The sequence below is a fragment of the Amphiura filiformis genome, chromosome 5 (genome assembly GCF_039555335.1).
Source record: "Amphiura filiformis chromosome 5, Afil_fr2py, whole genome shotgun sequence".
Taxonomy (NCBI): domain Eukaryota; kingdom Metazoa; phylum Echinodermata; class Ophiuroidea; order Amphilepidida; family Amphiuridae; genus Amphiura; species Amphiura filiformis.
Genome location: NC_092632.1, coordinates 59,976,911 through 59,991,445, shown reverse-complemented (window position 1 = coordinate 59,991,445; position 14,535 = coordinate 59,976,911). Strand labels below are relative to the sequence as shown.

Genomic DNA, 14,535 nt, shown 5'->3' with positions numbered 1-14,535 from the left:
TCCATTTGAAATTCATACTCCCCTGTGCAACATATTTCCAAAATCTTCCACAGGGGTAGTGTGGATTTTAAATGGAATAGCCCAATTGATCATTGACATCAGCAGCCAGCTAGCCACCTGTCCCTGCTAGGGCCTACCAACCATATATGGCAGGTGTAAGCAGACAATACAATACTCACTCGCTCATTTTTTCCCAGTTATCACTCAAGCTTCATTTCATTTTCCCAGCTCCAATGTTATCACTCAATTTCCACTCCATTTTGTTTTGTATTTCTTATAAATTCCAGAATCATTAAATTTTATATGACATATTCTCAATAAAGTAGGTAATGAGGTTATGCATCCTGAACAAGAACAAATAGACACAATGAGGAACGATTGATTGGTACAAGACAAGAGGAACCTGAATATAATTTTATAAGAAAGAGTGAACAGTTAACCAACACAAAATGTTACAAATATAGAAGCCATCTATATGTAGAAAAGTAAAAATTCATTATTCAAGGATTCCTAGAACTCAGTACTCAGTAATTTCTGAAAAGCTCACTTCCTGTGATTTTCTCAAAATTGCACAAACCTACTATATTTGGATATCTCAGCTCAGGCCATTGGTCTCAAATCATACTAAAACCATAACACTGCAGATTTCACCATAACACTGCAGATTTCACCATAACACTGCAGATTTCACCATAACACTGCAGATTTCACCATAACACTGCAGATTTCACCATAACACTGCAGATTTCACCATAACACTGCAGATTTCACCATAACACTGCAGATTTCACCATAACACTGCAAATTTCACCATAACACTGCAGATTTCCCAAAGTTTTTGCTCATGTGGATGGGACCAGGAGTATCTTCTAGAGATACGTGGCTTGTAGGCTGCAATTCTTGAGCACAATGATCCTATGAATGCCTGAACACATCTATGGTTTGTTTTCCAGAACCAGGAGCTAAGGCTAAGATAAAGAACTAGCATTATTAAATTAGCCTTGAACAAGGTGGCTGGCTGGCCATGTAATTTCCATATGATTGTAGATACAAAAACAACTCTTCGACTATGGGCTCATATTGAAATTCCCTTACACAGGAAGGTGTGCGCCATCCTGCAGCTTTCCTGCGCTAGCCTTCTTTGGTTAAAATCCTGGGCAGGGTGTATCACTGATGCATATAATCCATCCGTTTTATGACCGAGCTTTCCTGAGGTGCGCGCTTAGCGAGGGGAATCCTGCCTTCTTTCTGTGTGAAAACGTGGTAGGGTATTTCAATATGAGCCCTATCTTGTCCTCATCAAAGGTTTTGTGACACGATCTGATCAAACCTGGCCAAAGTCAGCAATGTTGTAAATCAATATTACAAAATGCAGGTCCACTTGCATCAAAAGTATCATCAACCTTACCTTACCTAGATATGCTTATACTAGTAAATTGCTGAAATGTTTACATCACTACCATATTTGGTTGGGAAGTGAGCTTTTATAGTGCCAGTTTTATTTCATTATTTTCTTGCTCCCTATTTTTGCATGTATCTGAATTTCAGTTTCAAAGTTTACAACTGGACTTTAGAGTAAAGTTGTTGGATTTTGTAGTTGCAGATTTGAATTGCGAGCGCTGAGCTAATCCCATGGGGTGTGTGTATACATACACAAGGGCAATTTATCTGTACGCTGGCAATGCAACCAAAAAAAACACACTTCTTCGAATCTGCCACTACAAAATCCAACATGGTGTTACTCTTAACTTGAGATGAGACCAGGGTTATAGCTAGGATATTTTTAGTGCTGTGTGGCATTTGATGAAAATCTTACTCATATTTGGCCCTTTATTGCCAAAATGGACCATATTCTTGACAAATTTAATAAAATGATGCAATTATGGCCTATTAATATGAGTGGTGGGTTCCAGAGCTAAACTTGCAGCTGAGTGTAGGGTTCCAAAACTGAGAGGTGGACTCTCCCACCCACTGTAGCTACACTGGATGAGACACTGCAGTTGCAAACATTAACTTCTTTATTTATTCAACCAAAAATAGGCTTTCTAAAAATGAATCACCAATACACCTGTCCAGGTTGGTTTCAGATGGCAACTTAGCTACATTGTCTCATCATATTAATTCTACTCGGGCAGCATAAAACTCTGAGTGGGGCTTTCTGCACAATACTTTTAATATATAATGTCTTGTGGACTGCCAAAATTCTACATCATTTACAAGGTAATGTGAGATGTGTGAAGTGCACATGTGTAGTGTACACCAACTTCTGGATCAATTGGATCTGCATCATCTTACAGCAACAACCCGGACAGGGGGGAGGGGGGGTATTGGGGAAGGGGGAACTCAGTACAAATGACCATACAGGGATATGCTGCAAACTTGATTGTCATTTTCGGCCCTTTGGTATATCAATTACCCTTTTTTCTAGGCTAATTTTTCCCGGAAAATAGCCCAATTTTGCCTCAGTGTAGCCAAAATTTTTGAAATTTCCCCCAAATTTGGGGAAAAAAAGTTGTAAAAACTAAGACATTCTGTGGTATATCGATGGGTCCAAATTTCTTGCAAAATTGGTATATTGATTGGTCTACTTTTTCAGTGGCACACCCTTACCCAAACCAAGCTTGCTTATCCCCAGGCATCAACCATGCAGAAGTATCACAGACAATACAAGTCCACTTGAATCTACATTAATCTACATTCTGACATGTCACTTGCATACCCTGTAAGCCTGCAGATATCGTACTTTGGACAACATTCTGAAACATGACACTGACATTCTATTAAATTCAAATTGCACCTGGATTAGGACAGATAGCGCATCACGGTTTAATATCATCTCAACGCCGGTTCTAATATTTAAGGGATGATATAACTTGTAATTCAATTGGATGCAATGAATAGATTTGAAATCAATAATAGATATTTTGCGTTTTTTGACAGGAAGTACAAGATTTCAATATGCGACAAATTTTTGTTTAACTACAGTACAGGCTAACTGCACTTGCACTCAGAGTTGCCAAAAGATTTCAGCCCGAATCGCGGGTCAAATAATCGAAAAGTCGCTCAATTTTCCTCTTTACCATTGGTTTCTATGGGACATGGAACTATCGGAAGTCGCGGGAGCCAATGTTGAAAAGTCATCCAATTTTCTTCTTAACCATTGGTTTCTATGGGACAGGATATTGTCAAAAGTCGCAAATTTTTTTTCAAAAGCCGCCAAATTGGGCTACCAAATCGCGGGATTGGCAACCCTGCTTGCACTACACATGTTCGTATCTCAGTATGATATCTCTAGCTATTTACATTTAAATTGATGTACAATGAACCAATACTTGCCACATCGTCTAATATAAAACATTTCCTGAAATATCTAGTGAATCACAATCACTTCCAGCAGAGATTACCTTATAAAAGTTACAGCACTTTACATTGATATGATCAAATTCATAATGCAAATACATTGCACATATCCTTAAGCTAGTATTTAACCCAGGCAGCCTATTTAGTCATGGCAGTCATTTTTTATCTAAATCTTTTGCAGGTAAGTAACATTAGTCTATATTCTAAATCTTGAATGCTTTATCTCTTGAATAATATATATTGGTTTACATGGTTCCATGGGGTAGTCAATAAAGATGTAAATGGTCCCCGCAGCGGAACTTCCCCTGGCTGTCTGACATTTACAAAATCTTGTGAAAAAAAATGACAACAGAATGTTTGCATATTCTCAGGCGATTCCAAGGATTTGCCATTTGAAATATAGCACCAAGGTAATTTTGGTCTTTTATTTTAGTTACCATGACAACGACTTCATGCACATTACCCATTCAGTTATTTCTGTTACAAAACAAGAGAAAAGGAATTGAAAACCTAAGTGCTCTAGTGGGTGATAAAAATGCTAATATAATTCTTCTTTTCAACTTGTGCTTAATTTTCCAAACAAGATTTTTCTTGTCTGGTTAGATTTGGTTTTATATAATGTAAATATGTAATTGTTTATCTTGTATTGTTGCAAAGTATGCTGAGCTTGGCTATCTGTGCAAGTTCTATAAGTGGATGCCCTCTTAATAATGATTCTTCAAGTAAAGTTTCACAACTTTTCTTGAAATAATCTGATTCACAATTTGCACCAGAAGTTTGTTGTATTTTTTTCCACTTCACCCTTTTATTTTTGTTTGTTTGTTGTTGAACCAACAGCTTTAGCCTAGAGCCAGGTCCTGGACAGAATCAGGTGAGACAAAATGGCTCTATCAATTGTTTCATGGCTCTTGCTCTCTTGTTCAGTAAAATCATTAAGAATTTGCATTAACCCTAACCGCATAAGAGCCTTTTGGTGACAGGAAGGGAAAAAAGGAAGGAATAAAGAGAGAAAACAAAGAAAGAAGTTGTTTGCTCTGGGTGGTATTTGAACCCAAGACCCCTCGCATGCCAAGCACTGGGTTGGCGACAATTTGCTATGGGTCTTGGGCTTCGCTGGCCAGCGAAACCATGCCTATATATCACTTAGGGTGATTGCATCATCACACCACGTGGGATGCACGCACAAACAGCTCATATATCAAGTATTATTTTGTAGTACACAGTCCTGTTATGCAATCAGGAAATGCCTTACTTCCCTTGTATCATTCAGATGTGTGTCAAAAGCTGAGTGGGTCTTAGTCCTAGCTGTAGTCAGATTAACACTAATAACAAAGAATATTGGCAATTAAGCCTTATAGTTATTATATGCGACCTGCTACCATGAAATAAGTTTTAAGTTGCAAGTTGGTAGTTTCGAGACATCCTGGCTGCTGAGTGGTCAGCAACAACCTGTAAAGTGTGCTGAGGCTTGTGGATCAACATCTAGGCGTTATGAATGAGGGTAGCACACTAAAAATCGCTTTTTTTAGTTGCTCTTTGTTTGTCGTGCACCTGTACAAGCCAGTAGTATGTCTTTCATGAATGGCCCATTCTGCCCCCATTCACAAAGGACATACAGACTATTGGCTTGAACAGGTGTGTGTGAAACAAAGAACACCAATGTCTCAAAAGAAGCCGGGACATTTCGAAAATACCAACTTGCGACTTCACGCTCGTGGTAGCAGGTCACATATAGTCCCCAGTCAACCTTGTCCTAGGTAGAAAGTAGTGATCTGAGTTGAGATCCTTACATCATGCTTCTTCTGGTACACTATCTATCATCTACTACAAATACCATTACTTACCCGACAATAGGATGTCCAAATCCTAGCCTCTCCTCTGTGTCCTTCATGTCTTTTTCTAATTCTGGCTGTGGTCGTAATAAAAACCTAAGGATCTGACCCAGCCACCATACTATAGGGTTGCCATGAAGCCTAGTTAGTCTCTCAAACAGATCTTCAGGTATGGCTAGTGGAAGGCTGTCTGGTCTTGGATGGAGTCCATCAACTATTGGTAAATCTACTACTTGTATATCTTTAATAACATCAGGAGCTGAAACACCAAAAAGAAAATGCACAAATAAAGTACGGTTTGAAACAATATATTCATAAAAAACATCTCTCAAATTCTACATTCAATAGTCAATTATAAAGCAATTCAGTTGAAAATAATATCTTCATAAAAAACATCTCTCAAACTCTACATTTCCTTGTCTTCTTATAATTCAGAAAAAATACAACAAAATGATATTGTACTTATGATGCAACAAAGTCAACTTATGATACCACCATGACGTCCAAATACCTCAGTCTGCAAACATCCTTGTACCAAATGACATTTTTTTAACAAAATACTATTCAAGTGAGCCAACATTGGTTTTTATCATGTTAGTTTATTTATTTATTTCTTATTTAACCTGGGGTGACCAATCAATGCACTGGCACTGTTCTCCCTTGGTTCCCAGTTTGCGCAAGTTCATCACCGCCATTTATCATGACTGATGTTTCAATGCTATATGCAGGGACAAGACAGTAAGTGGATTGAGTCTGCTCATTGTTTCACACCTGGACTAGTGAATATTGACATCAATGATTATCTGCAATGATGGAGCTGTCCCATTTATCATTGCTTTACTTGTGTAGGTGATGTAAAATCCATTAAATTCAATTAAAACCACCTTTCCTTTTTGTTGTTTATCACTTTGTTTTAGAATGCATTTGTTATTTTCCTGTCCAGCAAAAGATAAGTGACAGCAATGTATATTAGATAACCACTGAAGGACAATAACTGGGAGATTAACCCCCCTGAGCACGACCTGCCGATCTAACATTGCCTCTGATTGGTCAATTACATGATATCTTCACTTTAATCACCAATCAGAATGGAGCTTTGCAAATAACTCACCCCAATTTTTTGTGTGGTGAAATTATTCTAACAATGTTGCTGATTGGTCCAATTGATAATGAAAACTTCTTTTTGGCCAATCGGCAGGTAGTTCTCATGGGGTTAAACCTTGAAAAGGAAAATGAATGCGCACTACCTGAAAATAAGTTGGTGCCATCCACCACCATGTACTTTTTAGTAGATTTGAATTGCATAATGAGTTGGTGCCATCCACCACTGTACTTTGAACTTTTTAGTAGGTTTGAATTGATAGTCTGAAAATGAATGCGCACTACCTGGAAATTAGTTGGTGCCATTCACCACCTTTGAACTTTTTAGTAGGTTTGAATTGCAAAGTCTGAAAATGAATGTGCACTACCTTGAAATTAGTTGGTGCCATCCACCACCATGCACTTGAAACCTTTTTAGTGTTTCAACAAGAAATCCACTCAATAAATGTGTCAAAATGACTCATCTTGTACATGGAGAATTAACCTAACTGAGTCCTCATGTAAGAAGTAACACAGTGATTTGAATGATTGAGTACATGTATCTCTTCTCTCCTCAGCTATTTGTACTAGCCAAATTGTGATGCACTTCTACTTAATTACCTGATAAAATGCTGGTATTTCATGACATGATTCAGTCTACCAATCTCAACTTCACTTTTATGAAAATAATGATGATAATTTTGTGAAAAAGTGTGAGAATCCTAACAACAATATCCAAAACACAGTGACCTATTTATTACAGGGGTCATTGAATGAAGTACTTCACATAAGCAGGTCAAGTTATGAAAATACAGTGATCACCAATCCCCAGCCATCCATTACTAATCTTTCTGTAGGACATGAAACCCTCAAGTCTACTCTTAAGACAACAAAACTAGCACATTATACAACATAGCCAATTGTTTACTGGCATTATGATGCCAATCTACCAGTGCATCACCTGCACATCCACTGCATCTAATATAGGTGACCCCGGCCATCCGGGTACTTATTTTACATGACGCTACAGTGCCTACACTTACGCTTTTCAACCCACAATAGACCGTGGAGCTGTGCGACTAGTTGAAGACTTGTAGCAGAGGCTGATTCCGTCTGTTTACATTTTGTTTTGACTCGAATCGAGCTAATTTCTGGGCCGATTTCGGTAAAATAAAGGTTAAATACTTTGCGAAAATTGCATTTTATGTGAAGCTGAACACATGAACATGTAGAGGAGAGTCTTTATTTTTTTTGTTGGCTGGAGGCCCCATGTCGAGAAGTTATAGAAATGGTAGTATTTTGGCCGATTTGAAAAGGGACAAACCTCAGAAAACTACAAATTTGACTTATGAATCGGATTTGTTGTCAACGGAGGTCAACGGCTTGTGACATCACTCCGGGGTCACCTATAGCTTCCAATGCCAACAGGAGTAGAACAGATTACCTCTAGTCCACCAAATCAAGATCAACACAAGAATTTTCAAAACAAAATTGGATTGGACTATTTCCTGAAAGTTATATACAGGAGGCCTGTCGAGTGCAGATCCGTCGGAACACGCTTTTCAATCCGGAATAAATGCTAACCTCATTGTGACATCATCTAAGCAGCAAAGTTCATTTCCCATTGAAAAAGCGTTATCCGACGGATCTGCAGTCGACCATACTGATAGTATAGTACAAGTGCGGCAACCCATGACTGATCAACTGTGTACAAACTGTTATCGCCTACGTCAGTAGCCAGTTTCAATACTAGGTAGGTGATTGATTAAAATCCCATGTTGTTATGAAATGGGTAACATGGTTTCTGGGCATACTAATCTGTGGCTGCATGCCAGTCAATTCATAAATATCGCGCTATGATATTTTTTAATGTGGATTGATTCGGATATGTGTTAGTTTGTATCAGTTGGATTCAATTGGTTTATAATATTAGTTAACACTATTGTCCATTTGGGATAAATTTGAAACTCTTAACACAATTGTTTGTTCTCATGCAATAACACCAAGTAATGGTATATAATTTTTCAGGTGCATTTGCCCCCCTCCCAAAATTTTTTTCTTGCCCCTCCCCCAATTTCCCCCCACTTTACAAAACCCCCTGCAATTCACTTTGTCCCCATCCCCCCAGAAAAATATCCTGGTACATGTACCGCCACTGCCAGCTTGTAAATTTGTGAATTTCCTCAACTGAAAATGTAAACCTTCTCTTGATTACTTGAGGAAAATGTGGTAGAAAGGGCATAGATAATCAACTTAGGGAGCCAAATTTGGAAGCAATTAATGTGTCGTAAATACTGCATGATGTTGCCTTTTTATATTGTTATTTTATGTACACAGGAAATGAAAAATATTCGGTGTATTTGGTAGTAAAATTTTGATGTCAATGGTCAATGTTTGGCAACAGCTTAGACCAGCTACATTATTACTGTTTGGATATCTTTGGTTTGTAACGTCCATAAGGTATCATCCGAAATGTTGAGCAAACTGAAATAATGGAGAGTAATATCAGATAAAGCTACATAATAATGGGAAATCAGCCAATTTTGCGCAAAATTGTCGCAAAAAGTGGAAATTTACGTAATTTTGGGGGTTTTGCCTCAAAAGTGGGGGAGGGGGCAAACTGGGAGGATTGCCTCCCCCCTCCCCCATTACGCAGCCATTGCATCTTCTCTCTATTACTTATGATTTTTACTTGGTCCAATTCTCAATGGATCAGACATGTGGTAACAAAATGCCATCTGGATAGCTCCACCCAGTCATTCTCAACTTGTTTACTTTCTCAAGATAGAATAACATGAGATGTGCCGGCGCTAGGGATGCGCATCTAGGCCAGAGAGTGGTGCCTGAAGAATCTCAAGCTGTGTACAAATCAGGAAAGAGATATAGCAGCAAACTCTGGGTTTTTTTTTGATCTGATGATAATCAATTGGTACATGCAAGCAATGTGCAGCAAATTATGAAATTGAATTTTGTTTTTGTTATGATTGCATAGCTAGATAACCTTTTTTTGAAAAATACTAGCCTATAATACCAATAGATCCTAACAACTTGGGACTTTAGCGCTATTAAGAATATGGTCATATATTTTTGCTGTGTGTCTGGGGTACATTCGCCAAGCCGTTCAAAGCGAGGACAAGATATTGTTTCCCACATTCAAAGTGAGGAAATTTTGATAAAGTGAGGTCAAAATCTGTGCATTGGATAACACTCTTCCTATAGGGGGTATAGGGGGGTATATATAGGCTATTATCTCACTTTGTATGCACGTTTACAGACAAAGTGAAGTGACCTCGCTTTGAATGTGTTGTTCGTAAACATGTCCTCACTTTGAATGCATTACAAACCCCATTTACACACATGTGTATCACAAGTCCTCGCTTTTAATGCCCGCGCACGGGGGGGGTGTCTTTCAGTTTCAAAAGAAGTTACTTGCCTATACAGTATATGAAAGATTCCATAAAACTGACTCTAGTCTTAAATGTGCATTGCTGCCTAAGTATAAAGTATAAACCTGGATTCCTGGCTCTAAAAACTAAACAGGACTCGACTAACATCAACATATCTTTTACACTTGTACAGAAAATTCCTGGATGTGCAAGATCATTGATCAAATTACCTGAAAAAAAAAAGTTTCAAATTCCCACTACAATACCAAGTTTACCTTCTTACAAAATAATACAAGTACATTCCAGCTACACTGGAAACATTTTCCTTTAATGTGCAGATTAATGTTACTTGGCCAAACATTGCATGGAAAGTAATTAGATTTCAATGTTCATGTTATTTCATTCAATTGCATCAATAGAGACTACCAACTTTTTTCTGCTGAAAGCTTACAACTTCTTAAAAATCCATTAAATCAATTTTTCTTCGGAGGGAGGGGGGCAGTGTAAAAGCAGGTTTTTAGAACACATTTATATACACATTCTATTGACATTGAAATTAAATAAAGCATGAAGCAATGTTCAATCTGGCTTAAATTTTTAATAGAAGTTAGTGAACAGCACACTTATCTTGTCCTAGAAAGAAATTGCATAGTCTATACATAGCAATGACTACCATTTCTTTTTTCCATTTGTTTTTTACTTTTTTCCCATTTTGATTTGGTTTCAAGAATAATTTCTGTACAAATAATTGTCCCATTCTTAGAGATTTGCTTTACCGTACCATGAGGTCTATAATCAAATACTAGTCTGCGTCTGACGTCACCTGTCCATCAATCTCAGAAATGACTTGTTTATGATTTGTAGTGACGATTGGAATTTCTTAACACAGCAGTAAAACAGTGTGTCCTATGTTTAATTTTGCACCTTCAAACATACAAACCGTCTCAAAAGTTAGATCTTAGTAATTGGAACCTTTCTTTCATGTAGGCACTATGTCAACAATGCCTAGAAAAGTTGCCTTTTCCCTTGTAAAAGTACCATAATTTTCACTATTTCAGCGATTCATTTTCTCTGATGAAGGCACTAGATGCATCAACCTTCCTTCATGGGCTGTGGGGAGCTGATCCTACCTTTTGCTGTTTTTGTAAACCTTCAGATTGCTAATTATTCACAAAAAGCACCTGAAAAACCCAAAATATGCCCAACTTTGGTACTTTTAAGGGCACTTTTGCCCAAATTGTTCCCACTTGGGCGCAATGAACGTAAACCCACTGATCGATATACCAAAATTGCTGAAAAGGTACCCCAAAACCATGGCACATCTTCATACACCTTCAACCAGGAAGAACCCCCCTCCCCCTGGGTTAGTGCAAAAACGTCTTTTTAATTTGTATTCCCCACCTGCTCAATTGTATAGCTCTCGGTGCATAAGACCCTAGACTACACTGACCAAAATTATACTTTAATCTTTGTGCGGCACAGCCGATTACATGCAATCCATCCATGGTTACCATTTGATTAAACCTGGGTCTGTCTATGCATTTAATCATTAGGTATATAATACCTGAAATCAACACTGCCTCAGCAATTGCTTTAACCCCATGAGAACTACCTGCCGATTGGCCAAAAAGAAGTTTTCATTATCAATTGGACCAATCTGCAACATTGTTAGAATAATTTCACTACACAAAAAAATTGGGGTGAATTATTTGCAAAGCTCCATTCTGATTGGTGATTAAAAGTGAAGATATCATGTAATTGACCAATCAGAGGCAATGTTAGATCAGCAGGTAGTGCTCGGGGGGGTTAATTCTCTATGCTACTAATGCAACATATTGTGCTTTGCGTCAAATGGATATATCTCACCTAGCACCTCATAGCAAATGGTATCTATTGGCTACACACCTAGGTTTCATTATCCTTGAGATATAGGACTTTTTATTTTTTTGGAGAAGAGCAGGTAGGGCAACTACTTGATTATATTTCTACATGTTCATACTACATGCTCTGAAAATTTTAGAAAATTCGCACGAGTCCGTTTTAAAAAAAATCACATTTTTGTTCCTAAAATGGGGGTTATAGCTCCCTCAACGGGCACTCTCTCCATAGGGCTACATGTAAAGTCCAGTTATAGACAAATGGCCCTAAAATAAAACGGACTTGTGTGAATTTCCTCAAATTTTGCATATGATGTAGATTTAACATCTGGAATGTAATGCAAGTGATGTCGTTGCTGCTCTTCTAAATTCATTTTTAAAATGTCCACCCCAGATCAAGGTGTACAAGCTGAATTCAATATATAGGACAAGTTATTGATAATATGAAAAAACACTAAGGTTCTGTATCCTCCTTCAACTTGTATATAAGCCATAGGATTAAAATATAAACTTTGTCCACAGTTAACACAATTGTGAGTCATCATGAATGCATCTTCCTTTTGTGTTAGATGCTTTTTATTTACTCTACCCAATTAAGAACACTCTGGTTTCTTACTTAATTTTCACACAGATAAAGGGTGCAACTGATGAAGAATCTATGGCAATATACTTTCATATAACAAAGTATAAATGAGATTAAAAAGTAAATGCTCGTAAGATTAAAATTCTCATAATTATTTTTGTCTCAGTTGCTCTTTCATATTTTGCAAATTGAAACATTGAAGACAACACAAATGAATATACTACTTAGATGAATACAAAGTCAGATATATCCTCTTAGCATTAAGTTATTCCAGTTAAAATCCATATACCCCCTGTAAAGTGTGCTGAGGCTTGTGGATCAATGTCTAGGCATTGTGCCTGTGCGTAGCGCACTATAAATCACTGCGCTTTAAAAAAAAATAAGGAAGACATGACCTTAATCTCGAACACAGTGAGTGTGAATTTCAAATGGCGTTACCTTAAATGGGCGACTCCACTTGAATTCTACACTCCCTGTGTGGAAGTTTAAGGTCGTGTCTTCCATACAGGGTGTATAGATTTTAACTGGAACAGCCTGTTTGTAACAAGGCAGCAAAGTGAATAACCTTGAATGAGTAATGCAAAACATTTCAATGTCTGTATCACATGCAAACACACTTTGTCTAAGTTTACATAGGAAACCTACACCCACTGACTGACTGTTACACTGCTAAACCATTAAATGTATCTCTTTTGACAAGTCAAGTATGGCTTCTTTTCTAATAAAATGTGAATTGTAAGCAACTATAAACAGGTTAACTTTTATTAAATGTGTTGTAAAAGCAGCATGTCAATTATTGTTGTAGGTTATACCATAAAATGCTAATACCCTTTCAGTTCCGGCACTTAAAAGAAAGATCACATAAAATTTCAAACGTCATCGTATCCAAAATCATGCCACTTGCTTTTTATTTTGTCAAGAACAACTTGACTTTATTTTCAATTAAAACAGAATTTTCCCTTTCTATATTCAATATACCCCAATGGAATCGCCAGCTTTACAACATCCATTATACACACAAAATTAAAAACATGCAGAACTCACTACTAACTAAAAGGATTTGCCTGTCTATGTGTCTAAGTGTATTTGTGAACGTAGGAGACAAGTCAAAGAATTGTATCTTTGCTGGTAATAATCCATCCAGCCTGCTGTTCCTTAGGCCAAAAAACAAAAGGTTTGTCTCAAAGCTTCGCACAAGACGCATTTGTAAAATCAGCGATTAAAAAAAAAAAAAAAAAAAATGCGGAATTGTTTTTTATGTCAAAAATTTTGTTTGTTAATTTTTTCCGAAAAAATTTGGCAAAAATCAGATTTTTTTCTCAAATACCATAAAAATACCAAGTCGGGAATAAAAAAAAGAATTTTCAAAACAAAAGTGAATTGGACTATTTCCTGATAGTTATATATAGGAGGCCTGTCGCGTGCAGATCCGTCGGAACACGGTTTTCAATACAGAATAAATGCTAACCTCATTGAGCGTGTTTATAGTGGGAGCAGATGTGCGGTACATTGCGGTACAATTTCTACCCGGTTAGAGATTATCCGGATACTTGCCCACTATAAACACTAGCAGTATATGTATGTACGGTACATCGATATCCTTCTCAACCGAAGGATATTATGGCGAGATATTCCCACTATAAACACACCAGTATAAATTGTGTGCGGTATTACGGGAAGTAGGAGCTTCTTCATGATGCGTGGGATGCGCGCAGGACATTCGAACGATTCTCACCCCAAGAGTTATCAAAACAGAAGCTACATGTTCACCGCCATGATCATATTGTTGAATGGGCTGTTTATAGCTCGCGCCACAATATTTACACATTCCTCGTGTGACCTCGGGGTCATTGCAAATGTACGATAATGTTAGTTGGTATATAATTTGTGCGGTACTGTGTCCCACTATAAACAGCAAGAGTATCAGTACATATACAAGGATTATCGTGTACGGTATACTCAAAATGCGGTATATTCACTATAAACACGCTCATAGTGACATCATCTAAGCAGCAAAGTTCATTTCCCATTGAAAAGCGTTATCTGACGGATCTGCAGTCGACCATTCTGATAGTATATACTACAAGTGCGGCAACCCATGACTGATCAACTGTGTACAAACTGTTATTGCCTACGTCAGTAGCCAGCTTCAATACTAGGTATGTGATTGATTAAAATCCCATGTTGTTATGAAATGGGTAACATGGTTTCTGGGCATACTAATCTGTGGCTGCATACCAGTCAATTCATAAATAGCGCTCTATGTTATTTTTTAATGTGGATTGATTCGGATATGTGTTAGTTTGTATCAGTTGGATTCAATTGGTTTATAATATTAGTTAACACTATTGTCCATTTGGGATAAATTTGAAACTCTTAACACAATTGTTTGTTCTCATGCAATACCACCGAGTAAT

At 37.5% G+C, this 14,535-nt stretch overlaps 1 protein-coding gene across 3 annotated transcripts in view; it reads right to left on the bottom strand.

Moving 5' to 3' along the window:
- The window catches only part of LOC140153462 (alpha-(1,6)-fucosyltransferase-like), a 160,041-nt gene that overhangs the window by 15,504 nt on the left and 130,002 nt on the right, over nt 1-14,535 (bottom strand). For all 3 annotated transcript variants that reach the window (XM_072176219.1, XM_072176221.1, XM_072176220.1), the window contains one exon: nt 5,205-5,451. In XM_072176219.1, coding sequence (XP_072032320.1) covers nt 5,205-5,451 — 247 coding nt within the window. The remainder of the gene's footprint in view (nt 1-5,204; nt 5,452-14,535) is intronic.